At 40.6% G+C, this 25,153-nt stretch overlaps 1 protein-coding gene across 1 annotated transcript; it reads left to right on the top strand.

The window, feature by feature from the left end:
• The first annotated feature begins 18,421 nt into the window (after positions 1-18,421).
• LOC115768225 lies at positions 18,422-19,639 on the top strand. Its single transcript, XM_030712751.1, has one exon. The coding sequence runs from the start codon at positions 18,544-18,546 to the stop codon at positions 19,567-19,569; it is 1,026 nt and encodes a 341-aa protein (XP_030568611.1). The 5' UTR covers positions 18,422-18,543; the 3' UTR covers positions 19,570-19,639.
• Positions 19,640-25,153: the final 5,514 nt, after the last annotated feature.

Genomic DNA, 25,153 nt, shown 5'->3' with positions numbered 1-25,153 from the left:
TTCTGTTAACTATGCCCTGCGACTTTTATCCAAATCCCATTTCCCAAAGAAAAACCAACAAAAAATTATACAACAGCAAGAACAAAGGCAAAACCAAACGGAAACTCGATAGGAAATTATGAGCTCCGGCCGTGTGCCTCAACCTTCACTCAAGATGCAAGCAAATATTTTTGCAACAAATCAAATATTCAGAGGGCTGCTGCGGCAGCTGAGCTAGCTGTGCTAGAGAGCAGGGGGTGTATCAAATTTCAGGCAACTCGGCAACTCTACTAGAGTTGGAAACAGCACCTGTGCTGGGTTCCCACGTCGCCGACACACAGAAATGCGATTCAAATTGTATTGATCGATAGGCGAAAAGCAACTTTGCATTGCATTTCTAACAGCCGCTGCGCTGCGCTCGGTGGCGCAGATGGAGTAGGAGGCGGAGGAGGATGTGTTCACAGGTAGCGAACGCGTTGCTCACCTGACGATGCTCGGCAGCAACCCTCGTGACAGATTTGTGATAGACAGCAGCACATCAGTGCGAAGGGTGCTCGGCGCAGCAACGACAAAAGGCAGCTCGAAAGGGTTGCCCTGGGAAACAGAATCCCAAGCTGAACCCTGTAAACCTGTCTCCAGCAGAGGAAATTCTCGTCCATCTTTTGTCCTTTTGCAAGTGGAGTAGGGCGGGGCAACGAACATATTAATTTTATTCAGCTCGATTTGGGTTAGAAATAACGCCAAAAATAAAAAGTAAATAAACGGGAAGACAACAACGGTTGGAGAACATGCGGCGCTTCCGCAGATGCTTTTCAAGCGGAGTACCGCGAAATGCCGCAGCCCAAATCACGCACAAAGTGCGCCGCTATGTGAAACGGAAGTTCGCTGTGGAATAACACAAGTTGTTTTAGTTTGGGTTGAGGAATTCCTTAATAAAACATTGCTAAGGACCATGAAATATCGGTTACGTCTGTTTTTTCCATCACACGCCCCTATTGCCTGCAGGCAATTCCGTTCTTTCCAATTCTTCTTTATTCCTCGTTCGTAAACGTTTTGATAGTTGTCTGCTTTGTCAGCAAAACAATATTTAGATCCATGTCGTAACTATTTCGTAAAGTATTGTTTTTTTGGTTCTGCTTTGAGTGGCATTCGTAAACGTTTCACTGGCAGCTTGTTGTCAATCAAAGGGTTCACAGGTTGATTAAATCTTGAAGACATGAAAGACCTTTTTGTCTCTCTCTCTCTCTTCCTCTTTTAGTCTTCCTATCTGTCTTTCTTTCTTTATCGCTCTCTCTCTCTCTCTCTCTCTCTCTCTCTCTCTCTCTCTCTCTCTCTCTCTCTCTCTCTCTCTCTTTCTGTTTCTCTTTATATCTCTTTCTTTATCATTACACGTGCAAATTTTTAAACGTTTTAAGGTGAGGCATTTAACCAACAACATAAATATTTTTGTCATTCGACATGAGTTAAAGAACAATATCTGTCATATTTAAGATAAGATTATATTTTATCTTAGATTAAAAATCAGCTATAAGTTGTAAACTCGTGGCTTATTCTAATTCAAAGTCTTAAAATAGAACAGACAGAACATAACAATTTAAATAAATGTAACGGCGCCCTTCGAATTTGCTTAATTTTGAGATTTAGCAAGTTCTTCTTCTACACAGAAGCCCCATCAAAGCCCACACTATGTGGGCCCAAAAAGAAAGCCAATCCCATGTTGGCTATGCAAATGAATGTGCTTGTCGATAGAGGCGACACCTTTAAAATGCCGTCCATCAAAGGGCTGGCGACCTTGCTGCATGTTAAAAACATGAAAAAAAGCCAAAACTTACATTTGGACCAATTAAAAATCTATAAAAATTGTTAACACACTGGGCGAACGGCGCGCAGACCAAACAACAAGAATGAATTTTAAATTTTAGGGTAATGGAATCGAAATGAAATCACATCGAATCGAATTGATCTTCAAGACTCCGGTTAACAATGGGAGTGCATGTGGAGCGGAAAGGGGGAAGGAATGGCATTCATTAAAAGCCAATCAAATGAAATAAACTCATTGGCTTTCTATAGAGAATCCTAATTGGGCAACAAATGACAAAAAGCAAAAGAAGATACATAAAAATCAATTCAATCAAGTTAAAGAGAAAAGAAAATCTTTAGTGACAAATAAAGCAACATAATAGACTAAGATATATTGTCAATTTTATTGAATGACGCATGCAAATTCTTTCAATAAGCTCCATAAAAAAAAATGTAATCAATTTACATATTTTGTGTAGCCCAGCCTGAACAACGAAATACTCCTCAACTTTTATAGCACTTCAGACATTAAGCAACTGCAGCAAGTTCATAAAAATGATATTAAAGGTAGGCACCAGAACAAATATTTAACAACAAAATGTTAAAATTTAAACTTGGCTTGTGATGGAAAAAATCATAAAAATTAATGTTATCAGAAAATATATAATAGACATCTATATAGCTGATGTCGCAAGCCTAACAGAAGCTGCGAGTGGATAGAAACTTTATGGGTTACATAAACTGAATCATATTTTCATGCTATGCTAACCATACTTATTTATTAACTTATCGATTTTGATGAACTCTTGAATTCATTTTGAGAAATGTTTCTACAACATCGTTCTTTAATTTCAGCAAGCTCCTTTGTGTTTGACTACAAGAATTCAATTCATACCAGCTGACATGGAGGTTCAATACTGCCATTTACGCACATGTAAGTCAAGAATATTGATTCAGTTATAATTATAAATATATTTATATATTACGCTAGAAAACGAAGCCTTTGTCGCTCAAATTAACTGAGTAAAGTTGATCTTAAATTGGGCTTCTATACATGCGCCTATTATTACTGTTTTTCCTAAAGCACAGAATGTATATAGAAATTTACAATATTTGCTTAATTCAAGCCAGCAACCTCGCGCTGGCTGGTTCAACGCTCAGACAATAAACAGCAAGCTAAAATTGTCTGGACAAACTCTTTTGTAGATTCAAATCATTTTAATGGCTTGAATAGATTGGAGCGCAGCTGCTAAAGCCAAAGAGTCTAAAGACTTAACTCAATTAATTTATATTTATTTATAATAAATAAATTTCATTCTTTGTTCTTTTAAACACATTTTAAATGACACAAATTAAATACAAGAAAATGCGCATGTTAGTCAATTCGAAAACAATCGAAGCTTGTGTCTAACTTGTATGTTAGAAAAACGTTGTTGCTTTTGCAGATATCTTGACCTCTCTCAGCTTTATGCTTCTAACTTTCAGACAAGATTTTATCATAAACAGACTAGTATATCGAGTAATATTGAGAGAAAAAGAAGTAGTTTTTATGCAATGGCGCCCGAGCTGGGACAAGGTGTTTGGCTAAAATTAAAGTCTCTCGACTGATTTATTTGCACACGCATTTGCGCTATGACACGTTGGCAATCTAACAATTATGAATAGTAGTTTCTCACTGATCAGGCAAGGGGTGTTGCAGGGGGGGCTAGCCAGAGAGAGGTAACGCAATATGGAAAGCACCTGCGTCTGAAAGAGTTTACCATGAGTGGAGTTCAGTTCCATGTGGCTTGAATGCTTATGCTTGTGCTTAGGCTTGTGCTTAGGCTTATGCCTATGTATATATATTTTTTATGCACGCCGCTTTGGCAACCGTTATTTAATAAGGAAATTTAAAGTTTATATTTTCATTTGGTGGATCGTGCAGCGTCTAGGCTGGCCAGGGGCCACTCCAGCGGCTTGAGACTCGCGACGTCTCAGGTGTCTGTGCGAGGCGCCAAATGGGCAACGCGTATTTCATACCGCACTCCACGCTCCACGCTGCACGCATACAAATTGCAAGAAATGCAAAATGCAAATGGCTTTAACTGAAAGAACGAGCAAACGAACGAATGAGAATCGAGTCGCTGGCCAGTCCCGGCGCACAAGTCTCTGTGGCTGTGCGGTTCTGGCCAAAAGGCGCAACGAATCGACGGCCAAATTGTTCGCACGCTTCGGCCCCTTGCATGATGTCGGCTAATGCGTTGCGATTTTCGCGCATTTTCTTTTATTTTTCAATTACTTACAGCAGCCCAGCACACCCGACTGCCACCACAACAACAACAACAAACGGCTTGTTTGCTGTTATAAAAAGTTGATCGCCGAGGAGGATTCATCGCTTGGGTCTTCGACTCGATCAATGTGCTTTGTCAATTAATTGATTGCGCTTCGATGATCAGCAATTGCAATTGCAACAGCAACAACAGCAACAACAATAATAACTGTCGTATTTTGCGCTTAAATATGTGCAATTGGCCATCGGCTACGCGCTAACTTGGCCAAGATCATCTACCCATCTAATGGCAGCAAACCTGGCAACGTCTCATCGTTTAGGTGATTGTCTTACGGTGCCTCTTGTCTGTCTCCTCGACTTGCGTAAAAGTTGTTACTTTTCTAATATTATTTTTTTTCTTTTCTGTTGTACTTGTTGTTGCTCTTCTTGTTGTTGCTGTTGTTGTTGTTGTTGTTGTTATATTGGCAACGCAACGCCCGAGGGTTGCCAGCCAATGGCGAGCGCCAAGTCCCCGCGTCCCCAGTCAACAGTTGATTTATCATATTTGGTGGCAATAATGACTCTTCCTGCGGATTATGTACCGCAAGGCCGATTGACCCATATGCTATTATTTGTATACAACAACTTTCCAAGCGAACAGCCTCTGTGATAAATTTGTTATTGTCTAAAGAAACCCAGCAGAATTAGGATTCAATCAGCTGGGTTGAGAAGCTGGCGCATAAATTTTATAATTTTGAGAATTCTATGAAAGACACAAGTGAAATATATGATTATTATGTATGTAGTTAAAAATCATTTAAATGCATATAAAGCATAGACATTCATTAAAATTATTAGCTCATGATCCCTGCTCGGGCGCCGATTGAGCCTATTTAACTTAGTAAGTCAATCATTGGGAATATTCTCGCTAATATAAGCACAATATTTAGACGAAATATGCATGCGTATATACTTATATTCAACAATCTATGAAATTAGTTAATGGTCCCTGCTCAGCTCGTTTTTCTTGGTAGAACCAAGTTCCTTTCAACACACCACAAAACACAGTCAAAATAGATATTCTCATGGTCAAATTCTACTTAAACTACGTTACTTTAAAATAAGCTCATGGCCCCTGCTTCAACGCCGATCTGGCTTGATTAGTCTTAGTAGGGCCCAAGTACATTTGGAACATTCTAGCTGATACAGCCACAATATTCAGACGGAATGGACACTCATCCAACTCAAATGAACTTTCTTATAAATTGACCGTTCCAATTTCTTTCTGTTAGTAGTAATCACGTACTGCCCAAGTAACTTTGGAATATTCTAGATATTTTTACCACAAAACCCAGTCATGCTTATATTCAACTCAAACATCTTTAAAATAAGCTCATGGAGTCGATCCGCTGGCGGCAAGCAGACTCTTTAGCCAAACTCTCTCTAGACTCATTCTGCATTGCTAATGCATTGGCCGCTTCCCTTGAGTATTTAACTAAGTAACTAATGCATAATGTAGCTGGCCATTGTGTGCCGAAGCAGCTTTGCTGCATATTCAGAGTTGACAAGCGCTTGATGCGAGTCAATGCCTCGCAAGTCCGTGCCTAGCTCCGAGCACACATGCAGCATCCAGGCGCTGTTTGTTATTTGCATGAGAAATGTGTCGTGGTCAGCGCGCAGCTAAGCAAGTGCGAAAGCGACAACTGACAACTGACAGTGGACACGGGACAGCCAGACGGCGGACAGTGGACGGTGGAGTCGACATCAGCGTCAGTGTCAGCATCGGAGGTTGTTCGATGGCTGCACTCTGTGGCCAGTCAACCGCATCATCAGCTCATCATCGATCACGGCGACTCTGTGGTCCGCAACGAGAGTCCCGGCCAATGGCAATGGCCAGCAGTCGAGTGCATTAGACAAAAAAACCCACCCGTGTCCCGTGTCCCGCCAGTTACTGCTGCCCAGTAACAGTAATTTGGTGTTTTACTTGTTCTTGCGCGCCAGCAATCACACCTATGGGAATGTTTCTTACACATGTCCGATGCCGCAGCGAATGCAATGAGCCAGCGTCTAAAATTCCAGCATGCACTTTGTACAACATTTTCCTCAATGCTCTCTCTCTCTCTCTCCATCTCCATCTCTCTCTGGTAATCGTCACAAGTTGCATCATTAAAAATTTATCAGTTGATTGGAAAATTATAATTCTTTGCTTTTACGCTTCGCACAGAGTGCTATGATTTTTATATAAGTCTACAGCCAGCCGCCTTCCCATTTTTTGCCCCGCACCCAACTGGAACCCATCCTCTGTCGGCGTTGTCGTCTTTGCCAGTTATGTAATAACTTTTGCTCCGATCTTCGCTGGACGCTGTTCTGTTTGTGTTTCTTCTGGTCACATTTAATAACTGACTCGACGACTGTCTATCGCGTCTGCCCGTCTTCAAGTCAATCTGTCTGAATGAATGACTGACTGACTTACCGACTATTACGAGCGATTCAACAATCCCTCCTTCTGCACCTAGTCGTTCTCATCTCAGCTGTTTTTTTTTTTTGTTTTTCTCTTCTTTCTTTTATATATATATAAATATATCTATATTTTTCTTATTGCCAGCTGGCTTGGCTGGAGATGCGGAAATAAATGCGCTCGGATTCTTCAACTTGTTACATAAATCGTAATTTTCTATAGCCTCATTCTAAGTATATCTAATGTGTATTGCATTTTGCTACTCGTTTTTTTGCTATTTGCCCACAGCTCAGGTTGAACTTACCGGGGCCCCGAACTACCCGATGTGCCCAGTCCGAGTCAGTCAGTCCGACAGTACATAACTCACAATCGCACATGTCATGGGCATTTCTCTCGCACTTGAACTTCCTGCATGACCAGAGCTAGCTGCGAGTTCACAAGCTCGTCTGTTGAACCACAAGCTTGGCTCCGATGCGATACTGCGAGACTCTGGGTGGGGTCTACTGGGGTCCCAGTTCCACGCTCATAATGTGATTAGGCGCTTTAGCGGTACAGTTCTAGCTTCTTGCTTTTTCATCTATCCCCTGTGGTAGTAGTTACCCACGAACTGGAATTGAAAAAGAAGCTCTTAACAGATTAGTGAGAACCCAAAAGTACAGCTCGTCTCTGACCGGACTATGAGTTTGCAGATATCATTGCCCACAATGAACAGCCGATTCCACCTGAAAGAAAATCTGAGGCTATTCCCCCAGTCAAATTTCTTTACTGTGTACTTATGCTTTACTTAATCAACTCCTTTATGCATATTCCCTGAGTAAAGTTGTCAATTGACAACTCGAGAACATTAGAGGCTAGTCATTGGTCCCTGCTCTGGCGCCAGTGACATTTTCTTTTTGAATAAAAAACATGTGTTTCATGTTGCCGATCGGACGGTAAGCCAATTTACCATCTTACCTACCTAAAGACAAGAATAATGTTGCCAGAAGAAAAAGCCAAGCTTCGTGAAAATCGGATGAGATTTGACCGAGTTATGGGGGTGGTAATTTGTGACCCATGTCTATATACGAATCTTGGGGTAAGATTTGGACATGAATTTCGACTAAAAAATCGGTGTCGAGATTTGAATGCCAGATTAATCTAGAGGGAAAACCATGAAGAAAAAGCCAAACTTCGTGAAAATCGGATGAGATTTGGCCGAGATATGGGGGTGGTCATTTTTGACCCATGTCTATATACGAATCTTGGGGTAAGATTTGGACATGAATTTCGACTAAAAAATCGGTGTTCATATTTGAATGCCAGATTAATCTAGAGGGAAAACCATGAAGAAAAAGCCAAACTTCGTGAAAATCGGATGAGATTTGACCGAGTTATGGGGGTGGTCATTTTTGACCCATGTCTATATACGAATCTTGGGGTAAGATTTGGACATGAATTTCGACTAAAAAATCGGTGTCGAGATTTGAATGCCAGATTAATCTAGAGGGAAAACCATGAAGAAAAAGCCAAACTTCGTGAAAATCGGATGAGATTTGACCGAGTTATAGGGGTGGTAATTTTTGACCCATGTCTATATACGAATCTTGGGGTAAGATTTGGACATGAATTTCGACTAAAAAATCGGTGTCAAGATTTGAATGCCAGATTAATCTAGAGGGAAACCCATGAAGAAAAAGCCAAACTTCGTGAAAATCGGATGAGATTTGGCCGAGATATTGGGGTGGTCATTTTTGACCCATGTCTATATACGAATCTTAGGGTAAGATTTGGACATGAATTTCGACTAAAAAATCGGTGTTCATATTTGAATGCCAGATTAATCTAGAGGGAAAACCATGAAGAAAAAGCCAAACTTCGTGAAAATCGGATGAGATTTGACCGAGTTATAGGGGTGGTAATTTTTGACCCATGTCTATATACGAATCTTGGGGTAAGATTTGGACATGAATTTCGACTAAAAAATCGGTGTCAAGATTTGAATGCCAGATTAATCTAGAGGGAAAACCATGAAGAAAAAGCCAAACTTCGTGAAAATCGGATGAGATTTGACCAAGTTATGGGGGTGGTCATTTTTGACCCATGTCTATATACGAATCTTGGGGTAAGATTTGGACATGAATTTCGACTAAAAAATCGGTGTTCATATTTGAATGCCAGATTAATCTAGAGGGAAAACCATGAAGAAAAAGCCAAACTTCGTGAAAATCGGATGAGTTTTGGCCGAGTTATGGGGGTGGTCATTTTTGACCCATGTCTATATACGAATCTTGGGGTAAGATTTGGACATGAATTTCGACTAAAAAATCGGTGTCGAGATTTGAATGCCAGATTAATCTAGAGGGAAAACCATGAAGAAAAAGCCAAACTTTGTGAAAATCGGATGAGATTTGACCGAGTTATAGGGGTGGTAATTTTTGACCCATGTCTATATACGAATCTTGGGGTAAGATTTGGACATGAATTTCGACTAAAAAGTCGGTGTCAAGATTTGAATGCCAGATTAATCTAGAGGGAAACCCATGAAGAAAAAGCCAAACTTCGTGAAAATCGGATGAGATTTGGCCGAGATATTGGGGTGGTCATTTTTGACCCATGTCTATATACGAATCTTGGGGTAAGATTTGGACATGAATTTCGACTAAAAAATCGGTGTCGAGATTTGAATGCCAGATTAATCTAGAGGGAAAACCATGAAGAAAAAGCCAAACTTCGTGAAAATCGGATGAGTTTTGGCCGAGTTATGGGGGTGGTCATTTTTGACCCATGTCTATATACGAATCTTGGGGTAAGATTTGGACATGAATTTCGACTAAAAAATCGGTGTCGAGATTTGAATGCCAGATTAATCTAGAGGGAAAACCATGAAGAAAAAGCCAAACTTCGTGAAAATCGGATGAGATTTGACCGAGTTATAGGGGTGGTAATTTTTGACCCATGTCTATATACGAATCTTGGGGTAAGATTTGGACATGAATTTCGACTAAAAAGTCGGTGTCAAGATTTGAATGCCAGATTAATCTAGAGGGAAACCCATGAAGAAAAAGCCAAACTTCGTGAAAATCGGATGAGATTTGGCCGAGATATTGGGGTGGTCATTTTTGACCCATGTCTATATACGAATCTTGGGGTAAGATTTGGACATGAATTTCGACTAAAAAATCGGTGTCGAGATTTGAATGCCAGATTAATCTAGAGGGAAAACCATGAAGAAAAAGCCAAACTTCGTGAAAATCGGATGAGTTTTGGCCGAGTTATGGGGGTGGTCATTTTTGACCCATGTCTATATACGAATCTTGGGGTAAGATTTGGACATGAATTTCGACTAAAAAATCGATGTCGAGATTTGAATGCCAGATTAATCTAGAGGGAAAACCATGAAGAAAAAGCCAAACTTCGTGAAAATCGGATGAGTTTTGGCCGAGTTATGGGGGTGGTCATTTTTGACCCATGTCTATATACGAATCTTGGGGTAAGATTTGGACATGAATTTCGACTAAAAAATCGGTGTCAAGATTTGAATGCCAGATTAATCTAGAGGGAAACCCATGAAGAAAAAGCCAAACTTCGTGAAAATCGGATGAGATTTGGCCGAGATATTGGGGTGGTCATTTTTGACCCATGTCTATATACGAATCTTGGGGTAAGATTTGGACATGAATTTCGACTAAAAAATCGGTGTTCATATTTGAATGCCAGATTAATCTAGAGGGAAAACCATGAAGAAAAAGCCAAACTTCGTGAAAATCGGATGAGTTTTGGCCGAGTTATGGGGGTGGTCATTTTTGACCCATGTCTATATACGAATCTTGGGGTAAGATTTGGACATGAATTTCGACTAAAAAATCGGTGTCGAGATTTGAATGCCAGATTAATCTAGAGGGAAAACCATGAAGAAAAAGTCAAACTTCGTGAAAATCGGATGAGATTTGACCGAGTTATAGGGGTGGTAATTTTTGACCCATGTCTATATACGAATCTTGGGGTAAGATTTGGACATGAATTTCGACTAAAAAATCGGTGTCGAGATTTGAATGCCAGATTAATCTAGAGGGAAAACCATGAAGAAAAAGCCAAACTTCGTGAAAATCGGATGAGATTTGACCGAGTTATAGGGGTGGTAATTTTTGACCCATGTCTATATACGAATCTTGGGGTAAGATTTGGACATGAATTTCGACTAAAAAGTCGGTGTCAAGATTTGAATGCCAGATTAATCTAGAGGGAAACCCATGAAGAAAAAGCCAAACTTCGTGAAAATCGGATGAGATTTGGCCGAGATATTGGGGTGGTCATTTTTGACCCATGTCTATATACGAATCTTGGGGTAAGATTTGGACATGAATTTCGACTAAAAAATCGGTGTCGAGATTTGAATGCCAGATTAATCTAGAGGGAAAACCATGAAGAAAAAGCCAAACTTCGTGAAAATCGGATGAGTTTTGGCCGAGTTATGGGGGTGGTCATTTTTGACCCATGTCTATATACGAATCTTGGGGTAAGATTTGGACATGAATTTCGACTAAAAAATCGGTGTCAAGATTTGAATGCCAGATTAATCTAGAGGGAAACCCATGAAGAAAAAGCCAAACTTCGTGAAAATCGGATGAGATTTGGCCGAGATATTGGGGTGGTCATTTTTGACCCATGTCTATATACGAATCTTGGGGTAAGATTTGGACATGAATTTCGACTAAAAAATCGGTGTTCATATTTGAATGCCAGATTAATCTAGAGGGAAAACCATGAAGAAAAAGCCAAACTTCGTGAAAATCGGATGAGTTTTGGCCGAGTTATGGGGGTGGTCATTTTTGACCCATGTCTATATACGAATCTTGGGGTAAGATTTGGACATGAATTTCGACTAAAAAATCGGTGTCGAGATTTGAATGCCAGATTAATCTAGAGGGAAAACCATGAAGAAAAAGCCAAACTTCGTGAAAATCGGATGAGATTTGACCGAGTTATAGGGGTGGTAATTTTTGACCCATGTCTATATACGAATCTTTGGGTAAGATTTGGACATGAATTTCGACTAAAAAATCGGTGTCAAGATTTGAATGCCAGATTAATCTAGAGGGAAAACCATGAAGAAAAAGCCAAACTTCGTGAAAATCGGATGAGATTTGACCAAGTTATGGGGGTGGTCATTTTTGACCCATGTCTATATACGAATCTTGGGGTAAGATTTGGACATGAATTTCGACTAAAAAATCGGTGTTCATATTTGAATGCCAGATTAATCTAGAGGGAAAACCATGAAGAAAAAGCCAAACTTCGTGAAAATCGGATGATTTTTGGCCGAGTTATGGGGGTGGTCATTTTTGACCCATGTCTATATACGAATCTTGGGGTAAGATTTGGACATGAATTTCGACTAAAAAATCGGTGTCGAGATTTGAATGCCAGATTAATCTAGAGGGAAAACCATGAAGAAAAAGCCAAACTTCGTGAAAATCGGATGAGATTTGACCGAGTTATAGGGGTGGTAATTTTTGACCCATGTCTATATACGAATCTTGGGGTAAGATTTGGACATGAATTTCGACTAAAAAGTCGGTGTCAAGATTTGAATGCCAGATTAATCTAGAGGGAAACCCATGAAGAAAAAGCCAAACTTCGTGAAAATCGGATGAGATTTGGCCGAGATATTGGGGTGGTCATTTTTGACCCATGTCTATATACGAATCTTGGGGTAAGATTTGGACATGAATTTCGACTAAAAAATCGGTGTCGAGATTTGAATGCCAGATTAATCTAGAGGGAAAACCATGAAGAAAAAGCCAAACTTCGTGAAAATCGGATGAGTTTTGGCCGAGTTATGGGGGTGGTCATTTTTGACCCATGTCTATATACGAATCTTGGGGTAAGATTTGGACATGAATTTCGACTAAAAAATCGGTGTCGAGATTTGAATGCCAGATTAATCTAGAGGGAAAACCATGAAGAAAAAGCCAAACTTCGTGAAAATCGGATGAGATTTGACCGAGTTATAGGGGTGGTAATTTTTGACCCATGTCTATATACGAATCTTGGGGTAAGATTTGGACATGAATTTCGACTAAAAAGTCGGTGTCAAGATTTGAATGCCAGATTAATCTAGAGGGAAACCCATGAAGAAAAAGCCAAACTTCGTGAAAATCGGATGAGATTTGGCCGAGATATTGGGGTGGTCATTTTTGACCCATATCTATATACGAATCTTGGGGTAAGATTTGGACATGAATTTCGACTAAAAAATCGGTGTCGAGATTTGAATGCCAGATTAATCTAGAGGGAAAACCATGAAGAAAAAGCCAAACTTCGTGAAAATCGGATGAGATTTGACCGAGTTATAGGGGTGGTAATTTTTGACCCATGTCTATATACGAATCTTGGGGTAAGATTTGGACATGAATTTCGACTAAAAAGTCGGTGTCAAGATTTGAATGCCAGATTAATCTAGAGGGAAACCCATGAAGAAAAAGCCAAACTTCGTGAAAATCGGATGAGATTTGGCCGAGATATTGGGGTGGTCATTTTTGACCCATGTCTATATACGAATCTTGGGGTAAGATTTGGACATGAATTTCGACTAAAAAATCGGTGTCGAGATTTGAATGCCAGATTAATCTAGAGGGAAAACCATGAAGAAAAAGCCAAACTTCGTGAAAATCGGATGAGTTTTGGCCGAGTTATGGGGGTGGTCATTTTTGACCCATGTCTATATACGAATCTTGGGGTAAGATTTGGACATGAATTTCGACTAAAAAATCGGTGTCGAGATTTGAATGCCAGATTAATCTAGAGGGAAAACCATGAAGAAAAAGCCAAACTTCGTGAAAATCGGATGAGTTTTGGCCGAGTTATGGGGGTGGTCATTTTTGACCCATGTCTATATACGAATCTTGGGGTAAGATTTGGACATGAATTTCGACTAAAAAATCGGTGTCAAGATTTGAATGCCAGATTAATCTAGAGGGAAACCCATGAAGAAAAAGCCAAACTTCGTGAAAATCGGATGAGATGAGATTTGGCCGAGATATTGGGGTGGTCATTTTTGACCCATGTCTATATACGAATCTTGGGGTAAGATTTGGACATGAATTTCGACTAAAAAATCGGTGTTCATATTTGAATGCCAGATTAATCTAGAGGGAAAACCATGAAGAAAAAGCCAAACTTCGTGAAAATCGGATGAGTTTTGGCCGAGTTATGGGGGTGGTCATTTTTGACCCATGTCTATATACGAATCTTGGGGTAAGATTTGGACATGAATTTCGACTAAAAAATCGGTGTCGAGATTTGAATGCCAGATTAATCTAGAGGGAAAACCATGAAGAAAAAGCCAAACTTCGTGAAAATCGGATGAGATTTGACCGAGTTATAGGGGTGGTAATTTTTGACCCATGTCTATATACGAATCTTTGGGTAAGATTTGGACATGAATTTCGACTAAAAAATCGGTGTCAAGATTTGAATGCCAGATTAATCTAGAGGGAAAACCATGAAGAAAAAGCCAAACTTCGTGAAAATCGGATGAGATTTGACCAAGTTATGGGGGTGGTCATTTTTGACCCATGTCTATATACGAATCTTGGGGTAAGATTTGGACATGAATTTCGACTAAAAAATCGGTGTTCATATTTGAATGCCAGATTAATCTAGAGGGAAAACCATGAAGAAAAAGCCAAACTTCGTGAAAATCGGATGAGTTTTGGCCGAGTTATGGGGGTGGTCATTTTTGACCCATGTCTATATACGAATCTTGGGGTAAGATTTGGACATGAATTTCGACTAAAAAATCGGTGTCGAGATTTGAATGCCAGATTAATCTAGAGGGAAAACCATGAAGAAAAAGCCAAACTTCGTGAAAATCGGATGAGATTTGACCGAGTTATAGGGGTGGTAATTTTTGACCCATGTCTATATACGAATCTTGGGGTAAGATTTGGACATGAATTTCGACTAAAAAGTCGGTGTCAAGATTTGAATGCCAGATTAATCTAGAGGGAAACCCATGAAGAAAAAGCCAAACTTCGTGAAAATCGGATGAGATTTGGCCGAGATATTGGGGTGGTCATTTTTGACCCATGTCTATATACGAATCTTGGGGTAAGATTTGGACATGAATTTCGACTAAAAAATCGGTGTCGAGATTTGAATGCCAGATTAATCTAGAGGGAAAACCATGAAGAAAAAGCCAAACTTCGTGAAAATCGGATGAGTTTTGGCCGAGTTATGGGGGTGGTCATTTTTGACCCATGTCTATATACGAATCTTGGGGTAAGATTTGGACATGAATTTCGACTAAAAAATCGGTGTCGAGATTTGAATGCCAGATTAATCTAGAGGGAAAACCATGAAGAAAAAGCCAAACTTCGTGAAAATCGGATGAGATTTGACCGAGTTATAGGGGTGGTAATTTTTGACCCATGTCTATATACGAATCTTGGGGTAAGATTTGGACATGAATTTCGACTAAAAAGTCGGTGTCAAGATTTGAATGCCAGATTAATCTAGAGGGAAACCCATGAAGAAAAAGCCAAACTTCGTGAAAATCGGATGAGATTTGGCCGAGATATTGGGGTGGTCATTTTTGACCCATGTCTATATACGAATCTTGGGGTAAGATTTGGACATGAATTTCGACTAAAAAATCGGTGTCGAGATTTGAATGCCAGATTAATCTAGAGGGAAAACCATGAAGAAAAAGCCAAACTTCGTGAAAATCGGATGAGATTTGACCGAGTTATAGGGGTGGTAATTTTTGACCCATGTCTATATACGAATCTTGGGGTAAGATTTGGACATGAATTTCGACTAAAAAGTCGGTGTCAAGATTTGAATGCCAGATTAATCTAGAGGGAAACCCATGAAGAAAAAGCCAAACTTCGTGAAAATCGGATGAGATTTGGCCGAGATATTGGGGTGGTCATTTTTGACCCATGTCTATATACGAATCTTGGGGTAAGATTTGGACATGAATTTCGACTAAAAAATCGGTGTCGAGATTTGAATGCCAGATTAATCTAGAGGGAAAACCATGAAGAAAAAGCCAAACTTCGTGAAAATCGGATGAGATTTGACCGAGTTATAGGGGTGGTAATTTTTGACCCATGTCTATATACGAATCTTTGGGTAAGATTTGGACATGAATTCCGACTAAAAAATCGGTGTCAAGATTTGAATGCCAGATTAATCTAGAGGGAAACCCATGAAGAAAAAGCCAAACTTCGTGAAAATCGGATGAGATTTGGCCGAGATATTGGGGTGGTCATTTTTGACCCATGTCTATATACGAATCTTGGGGTAAGATTTGGACATGAATTTCGACTAAAAAATCGGTGTCGAGATTTGAATGCCAGATTAATCTAGAGGGAAAACCATGAAGAAAAAGCCAAACTTCGTGAAAATCGGATGAGATTTGACCAAGTTATGGGGGTGGTCATTTTTGACCCATGTCTATATACGAATCTTGGGGAAAGATTTGGACATGAATTTCGACTAAAAAATCGGTGTTCAGATTTGAATGCCAAATTAATCTAGAGGGAAAACCATAAAGAAAAACCCAAACCTTGTGTAAATCGGATGAGATTTGGCCAAGTTATGGGGGTGGGAAATCTTGACCTATGTCTATATTGCATTTTTGAAGAATACCATTTTTACATGAATTTTGATCAAAAATAATGTTGTGTGTGTGTGTGGACGTGTGTGTATTGGTGTATGCATGCATGTATGTATGCGTTTATGATATATGTGTGCATACATGGTTATTTTTGTAATACCAAAAGCAGACCAAACATATTTGTCGCTTTGCTGCAAATTTAAATAAAACGAACTTCTACCTAGTGCTCTACTCCTCGATTCTCAATAATTCAAGTAGACTCTGCAGTTTTTATGCTTAGCTTCCAGTGTAGTTTTTTTATTTGGTGTTTTAAGTATGTACATATGTATGTGAGTATGTATGTATGTATGCATGTATGTACATATGCATGGATGCATGCATGTAAGTATGTATGTATGTATGAATGTAGGTATATACGTATGTTTGTATGGATGGATGTATGTATGTATGTATGTATGTATGTATGCATGTATGTGTGTATGTATGTATAGATGTATGTATGTATGTATGTATGTATGTAAGTATGTAAGTATGTATTATGTATGTATGTATGTATGTATGTATGTATGTATGCATGTATGTATGTATGTATATATGTATGTATGCATGTATGTATGTATGGATGTATGTAGGTATTAATGAATGTATGTATGTATGTATGTTAAACAAGTTTATTTTATCTAATGCAGTAGCTCTTTACCTAAGAAAAGCTTCTTTTAATGCAACTTTTCTGGATAATCTTGCGATATTTTCAATAACTAAGTGAATATGTGCATACGCATGTCGCGACTGCCAACTCAATTAACTCATCCAAAATTCGTAGCGCCGCATTGAGAAAGTGCAGCAAGTGACGTGAAGACAGTTGTCAGTCAACAGCAGAGATCATACCCTTGGGCGGGGTGGTCAGCCGAGTGACCCCATTTGGCTGGTCAAGTGGCCAGTCCGTCTAGCATTGGGTTTGTCGAGGCCTGCGAAATTCCACAGTGTGACAGCGCGATCAGGCACTTAAAAGCCTGTCAACAGATGCACAGCACTGACGGGAAACGGTGGCCCAAGGAGTAGCAGCACATTATATTATACAAGACGGCTGGCACTCGTGTCGTATGCCCTAGCCCCGAAATCTTGAAAAGCAATTAGCAAGAGCTAGGCAAAGTAAATCTCAAACCGCAGCCAAACCGATGCCCGATGCCCAATTGCAATGCCACAAATACCTGCTAGATGGCTAAAAAAAAAAAAAAACAAAAAACAGAAAGAAAAAAAGAACGCAGCGAGAAGCGACAGAGAAGCATCAGCATCAGAAGCGGGACTTATCAGCGACGGCGACGGCAGCAGAAAGCAATTCTGCGGCTGCTGATGGTTTCGCAGAAAATTACAACTTGCGGGTAAACAAAGTCAACTGGCCCAGACGTGGCCAGAATCTGCTCGGCGGCTGGAGCATATGCAAAGAGCAGGCCCCGTGCAGACATGGACTCCATCCACTCCAGCTGAGACACACGCCAAAGCCCACGGGCCCCCGACCTCTGCATGTGCATGTGCATGTGCATGTGTATGTGGGTGCGCAATTATGCCGCCACAGCAACTGACTAACCATAAATTTTCTTATCAGCCCGAGTCGCAGCACAGGGGCGCACTCAGCTCAGCTAAGCGGGTAATTGAACTGTTTCGGTGGGGAATTGGGGCTAAAATGCTGCGACAATTGCGTCCAGTAAATAGGATTTACGGGTGGACGGACCTGACAGCATGTGTAGGGCAAAAATATTAAGCATATACGCAAATGCTACTCCCTTCTATTTCTCAGCTGACCAAACTGTTGTGTGTAAAAATTTGAAAACCAGAAAGTAAGAATAAGATTCAATAACCTTGCTAGAACATAACTTTCGACGGAGAAAGGAGACTATGGAAGACTATGTGATATAGTGGTCCGATCCGGTCGGTTCCGACATATACACTGCCTGCAACAGAAAGGTGGACGTATGCAAGGTGAAAAGACTTAGATAGCCTTAACACTGAGAGACTTGTTAGAAAAGAAATTGACAGACGGACGGATGGATACAAATCTTCAGACGTGGCTGTTGATGCTGATTGTAGGCTCTGCTAGCTCGAGTTGAATGTTTGTTATTATTTATATAAATATTATAAACAAAAAACAACCAGGGGATTGTTTGTCCAGATTGTTCCCTTTTTCGAAGCATGAACTTTTTGGGAATTACAAGCGTCAAAAAACGAAAAGAAGCATCAACTGAAATAAAATATATATATTCTGTATAAGTTTGTTGACAAGGGAATAAACAGAATCTTTAGGCAAGGCATCAAAGCAATCCAATATGGAATGGCTTGTCACAATATTTTCAAGTCTAGAGCAAGCATAATTTAAATTTCAGTCATAGACAATACATAAAACTAGCGATACATATATACATATATAGAAAACGAGATTTGACAAACAAAGACAAAATGACAACAATAACGGTTGAGGATTCAGAGGATAAGATCATCGAGCGGCTGGGTGACTGCGACAAGGTGCCCGTCGATTATATGGATTTGTTGAGCCATCGGGTGCGCTGTCGCAAAATCGAGATCTTTCATTATGACGACGAGGTCAGCTTTACGGCCAACGACGAGGAGGAGGAGCAGGAGCTGAGCTTCGATCAGCTGTTAAGTGAGGATCGCACCGACGATGAGGATCGAACCTTGCAGCTGGTGGGCGATTTGGATTGCCTGATACGACGCATCGAGCAAATGCAGCTGGTGATCAAGCAGCGCAAAGAGGCTCAAATGGAGCTGAACATCTCGGACTACTCCACCGAGCAGGAGCCGGAGACATCGGAGACGCCGATTCCGAAGCTCGGGGTATTCGAATTCAAGCAATGTAGGGTGAAGCCAGACAAGGTCAAAAAGGATTCCAGCCCAGATCGGGAACAGCTGGCGGAACAAGAGCTGCCGCTGGCCGAAGCCCAAAAGAATCCGCTCAGCTGTGAAGAACAGCTGGAGGTGCGCAATCTCCAGCATGCCCATCATCGGCTCCAATGCGAGATCGATGAGATGATCTGCAATTATCGCCTGATGCGCGGTCTGCTAAACAAGATGCGCAATCAGCTCTGCCAGGAGAATCGACGGGTGCGCAAACTGGGCGCCATGACACAACATTATCAGGATTGGAGCCGGCTTGTCGCCGAGGAGCTGCCCGTTTGCAAGCAGCGCTATAATCGGCTGGTCGAGATGAAGCTCTCCAAAGAGGAGGCGAATCGCGTCATCAGCGCCCACAAGGCCAAGGCGATGAGGTACAGTAAAACATTTCTAACCAGCCGCCAGCTGCGCTACGAGCTGCGTGAATTCCACTCGGAGATTGAGGAGCTAAAGGAATACGCCAGTGATTTGCGCAATGAGATGATACGACGCTTTTCCAGCATCGAGCATGAAACTGGTCTGAGAGCCAGCAATCGTCTTCAATCCTCAATCTCAAACCAGGTCGACCTATAAGAACCATCAGTATATTCTTTAAATAACACTTGGTATAACATTTGGTGAATAAAATCAATCGAATAGGTAACAACTCAGACTGCGAAAGTGTGATTCTGCGAAAAGTGTGAAACAGAATTTTCAGAGAGATCCTTGAAAATGAGCTTCAAAACGAAACTCTGTGGATTTTCTTAATGTTTGTATTTTGATGCTTTTAAGGCGAATCAAATGTTAAACAATCAAGTTTTATGTAAGAGTGCTCTGCGAGTATTTCACGCTAACTGGTGGAATTTTCATTGCATGAGATGACAACCCTAAAGAGTTGTAACTACCTAGCGCTTACTGTTCCTCAATCATTTAGTGTGTTAGTGAGTATAGATCGCTTTTTATATACCTTATATAGCCTATTTTTATCGTACTTATATCTTTCGACTGCGGTTCTTACATATTGTTGCCTTTTTGGGGCCCGTCAAAGTGCCCGCGCTGCGCTCCTGTTGTGCTGCTGCTGCTTAAAACTAAGACACAAACAACAAACCACCAGCAGAAGGTAGTACATCATTTTGGACTTTATCAGCAACAGCAGCAGCAGCAGCAGCAGCGCGTGGGCAGCAACGAGCAAAATTCCTACGCCGCCAACGCTGCACAGCAGCAACAGGCAACAGGCAGCAGGCAGCAGCAACTGCAATTGCAACTTAATTGAGGCTTGTCTAAGCAACTCGTATGTGTGTGTGTGTGTGCCTAACCAAAGTAACTGCGGTTGCTCTGCATCCGTCTTAGTCTCTAACTTAGCCTCATCCGCCGGCCGCTTCCCGCCTCCCGCTTTCCGCCTACCGCCTGCCAGCTCCAGCAATTGCTGGGTATGCGTGCTAGCTGTCGCCCGTTGCGAACTTGATGCCTCGCTGCCCCAGTGCCTTGATGCTCCACAGACGAGCGACCAGACAACAACAACAGCAACAACAACAAGAACAACAACTAGTTGCAACAATAACAGCCGCATAATAACGTACTGAGGGCGTTCAGGCAACAACATGCAACAATCTGGCAAGTCAGGTAAGCAGCCAGCCAGCCGGGCAGGCAGGCAGGCAGGCAGTCAGCCAGCCAACGTCTAAGCTGTGCGGCTTATGCAGCTGCAACATGGCAACACACACCCCCCCCCCCCCTCTCACCCCCGCACGTTCTGCCAGCCATGGACAATTTAAGCTCATTCACTTGCCGCTGATTGCTGCTGGCGTTGGTGGTGTTGCTGCCGCTGCCGCATGTTGCTGCTGCCTATTGTTGCTGCTGCTGCATGTTGGTGTTGGCTTGATTCGTCGTCTAGCAAATTCGCAAGTTCAAGTCCAAGTGTAATGTTGTAGGGTTTCAAGAAAATTGCATGCGCTGCGCACATTGCAGACAGCGCTTCGAAAGAGAGAGACATAGGGAGAGATACAACAGAAAGAGTGTGAGAGAGAGAGAGAGGGAGAGCGACAGCAGGGAGGGGGCTCACTGCAATTTGCATTGCGCTCAGGCGTTTGTCAAATGGTAGCTAGCAACGCGCCACGAATGTGGGTTAAACTCAGCTTAAAGCCAAAACAAAAAAAACAGCAGCAGCAACAACAACAACAACAGCAACAAAAGCGGCAGCATTTTGGCCAACTAGCCCAAAGAGCTGGCTGCTCCATATCATTGGCTTATATCGCTGCATAATCTGTGTCATTAGATGCCACCAAATCAAATTGCAATTGCACGCGATTAGATGCTCTAACTAACTGCTTGACTGACGCCCTAAAGCTAAGACATAACTACTAAATGCATAAAGATATATTTATAAATCTATTGCAACCGCAAAAACTGTGCATCATTGGCCAGAGCAAGCGGCAACAAATTGCAAATGCGCATTCGCAAATCTTGGCAATTGAAGCTCCTTTTTTAACATAAATGTTTTCAGCATAATATTGGGTAACAAGTTCTAATATTTATTGCTTTCTAAGTATATACATATATATATATCTATATATCTCTATTATATAGCTGAATGATCGCACTAATTGTATTGAATTCTTGTATGCAAGTCTCCTATTCTTTTTAATATTCTTTGACTTTTATATAGGTAGAATCATTATCATTCATTTGCGTTCCTTATTTTCAAAACCTATTCTGTATTTATTTCTGGCTCTCATTCATTCCCTCCCTCCCTCCCTCTCTCTCTCTCTCTCTCTCTCTCTCTCTCTCACTCTTACTAACTCTTTTAACTTTCCTATATCGTTTTACCTTTTGTTAGATATATGAACATCTGCTTCTTACTCTCTATCTTTAGCTATTCTTTCTTTCTTTCTCTGTATTTTTTCCTTCAACCATCTCCGTCTGTCTTTATCTCTCTCTCTCTCTCTCTCTTTCTCTCTCTCTCCGTGTGTCTCGTTTTGTCGTTTCGTTTTGTCGTTTCGTATTAAAATTCACTCTATGTTCTTTCTTTTTATCATCTTTTACTTTACATTGATATGTTCTTATAATTTGGTCTATCTCTCTCTGACAACTTGTCCAGTCTATACGTCTCTCCGTCTAACCATCTGTCTGTAGAGCATTCAATTTTTCAATTATTCTTTGTGCGTCATCCTTAAACGTTCTTAACAGCTTGATTCTCGCAAAAAAAGATTGTCTGATGTGAGGAACTCTCTTGGAGTCTAATGACTTAATATATCCCAATTTAATTCTTAAGTGTTTCCCCAACATTGCCCAACTAACTGTGTTCAGGATTGGCTCCGCACTCATGAGTTTGTAAAGATTTTTGCCAAAGTGGCGTCTCGCATGTCAGGTGCTCATTTGCTCAACAGTTGCTCAGCTGTTGCTCAGCTGGCATTACCGACCGAAGGCAACAGCAACTGCAGAGAATCTCCAAGATTGTTATTGTTGTTGTTGTTGGTTTTGTTCTTGGACTCGTCATTTGTCTTGTGGCTTATGGGAACAAAAAAAGTGTCCTGGGCTCACGCTCCACACACAGACGACCATACACACATATGTGTTAATACATATATATGTACACACACACAGACAAAGATTGTTGTTGATTTATTATGGTTACATCTAATTAAAACGGTTCTGCAGTGCCAGAAGAGCGAACGCGAACGCGAACTCAAACGCGAACAGCGAGCTTCGCTCCATGGTTAAGACTCGAAATGGTTTGACGTAATGAAGCTAAATGTTCCGCGCTATGGCCAATTGGTATTGGCCATAACACATGGCTGCTTAAAAAGATGATGCCTGGCCGACTTCAAAGTTCTATTCTATTCCATTCTATGGGCACAGCAATTTCTGTTCGTAGACGCTGTAGAAGAAGTCAATTAAGCCAAACGCTAAAAGGCCGCAGATAAATGACAAATGACGTGTCTCATCTCAAATAGTGGCAACAAGTTGCGAATGCATTATCTGGCTCTGCCTGACTAGAGTATACCCTGTATGCAACTTTTGCTAAGACACTTTTTCCATTAACTCTTTGTGATTCAATCCGGCTATAGTAGAAGACGCCTGCCAAAAATACAATAAACACCTAAACCTAAGTACCTGGAATAACTACTTTCTTGATGATCTGATCTGTAAAAGTTCAAAGTTCTTAAGAATAAATTTGCTAAGGACTGTAACTAAAACCTAAAATGCCCGAGTTCAATGGGTTATACAGAGGGCACATTGTCAAAACGAGTCGCGTTGTCTACCATCTCTTCTTCTAATCTATTCGATTGGGTTAATTTACCCCTTTGAAATAGTTACAGGGTATACACAACTAAAGTCAATTTGGCATTCGTGACTCGTCTGGGCCTGCAGCACTCGTGTCCATATAATTTCCAACATAGAAATATCGCACAACAAGTGCAAATGCAATTAGTTCCAAGCTTTATTTGTTTAAGCGAATGCCGACACACGCACACACACACACACACACGCACACACACGCATCACGCAGGCACGCTCATAACGACAACATATTTTTCTTTGGAACTTGCAACAAGTAGTCGCGACTCACGGCCTGTTTGTGGTATCAGTTTGCGGCCTTATAATTGCCTAGATTATTTCTCCTCTATTTGGTTTGTCCAGCTTATTAAGATTTCTCAAATGTTTGCCCCGACTCGCCGGCAACAGCGACAGCAACAGGAACCGCGGCTCAGCCCGATTTTGCCTTTAAAAATGTGCGCGTATCGATAATTGCCTATCGATAAATGCACGCAATTAGCGCACATTTTATTTAGAACAATTCCAAAACCAAATCTTGCCTGCTCAGTGGCGCCGCCATGCTAATTATGCGGCCTTTTATGGCAACACAAATGTCGTCGTTTTTTAATGCTGCATACTTTTCGGCGGCCGTTTAATATTATAAAACATGTTTTATTCTTTTGATATATGCAGCTAGCCCTAACTTAACTTTCAGTACCAGAGAAAAAAATTCTAAAAGTACGCACATGCAAATACGCATTCAAATCAGGCTTAACTAAATCATTATCTCGTTTGCACTTTTAGAACCTGTTTTAAGCAAACCCGATCCTAACCCGGTAACCATCCACACCCGACTGCTGTTTCCAGCAACAAACCTTCTTCTATCTAGTCTTGAATATTTAGCTCGATCCATTCTGAAAACATTGTTTGTGAAAGTGAAGCTATGCCATATTGTACAACTGAAGGGCTTCACGCTTAAGAAGAGTTCATTTTGGTTGAAATGGATGTAATATCCAAACTGTGCAACATTCTTTAAGTGTGCAACCTATACCTGAACCTACATGTTAAGTTTGATGTATCTAGCTTATATAATCTTGGAGTTATGCTTAAAAACTTGTTGTCTTCAAATGAATATTGTGAAGATGAAGGGATAGCACAGTACTATAACGACTCAGACCATCGTTTCAGGCTTGGAGATGATTTCTAATGCCTCTGTTACATTTTCAAAGAACCATTTTGTCTAAAAATCGATAATTATCGACGATACGAGGGGGGATATCGAAATAAATATCTGGTTTTGCATATGATTTATGAGAGTATGTTTTATAAAAGAGATACCAAGTCGAAAAATAATAGAAAAATTCTCGAAAATGAATAGACCCCAAGGCAGTTTGAAGACTGTAGAACCAAAAATGTAGAAAAGCTTTCTCTATATGGAAAGGAAATTCTTGATGATTCTTCAATCGTTCGTCTGATCTATTTTGCTCGTTGTCCGGCTATATTATGGAACTTTTGCTGCCTGTGCGGTTTTCTGTAATATTTCCATTCTGCTGTGGAAAGTAAAAGTAAAAGGATCAACAATATACATTTCTTGATAGCATTTTTTATTGTTTTCGGTTTGTGCTGCACTCTGTTTTTGTTTTTGTGTTTATCTTTTCTGTATTGAATGCAAAAATCAATGCTATACAAAATTAAAATGACAATTTTGTTGCTGTTGTTGTTCAGTTAATACGATTGTGATATATGTCTATATGTATAATTTATTGCACGCTCTTAAAAATGAGCATCGAGATTGATTGATTGATTGATTGATTGATTGGCTGAGTGAAAATACAAAAATATTTGCTGCACAACTCGACATTAACGAGAAAAACAGCAACAACAAAATGCACAATTAGTCAATTTAAATATTTATATATATTTT

The sequence above is a fragment of the Drosophila novamexicana genome, unplaced genomic scaffold (genome assembly GCF_003285875.2).
Source record: "Drosophila novamexicana strain 15010-1031.04,08,12 unplaced genomic scaffold, DnovRS2.1 tig00001711-arrow-arrow-pilon, whole genome shotgun sequence".
NCBI lineage: Eukaryota > Metazoa > Arthropoda > Insecta > Diptera > Drosophilidae > Drosophila > Drosophila novamexicana.
The sequence above is the reverse complement of the archived record's forward strand: the minus strand, read 5'-3'. Positions and strand labels throughout refer to the sequence as shown.

Excerpts from the sequence above, each read along its gene's own strand:
- LOC115768225 (XM_030712751.1), top strand. The coding sequence starts at position 18,544 with ATGACAACAATAACGGTTGAGGATTCAGAGGATAAGATCATCGAGCGG.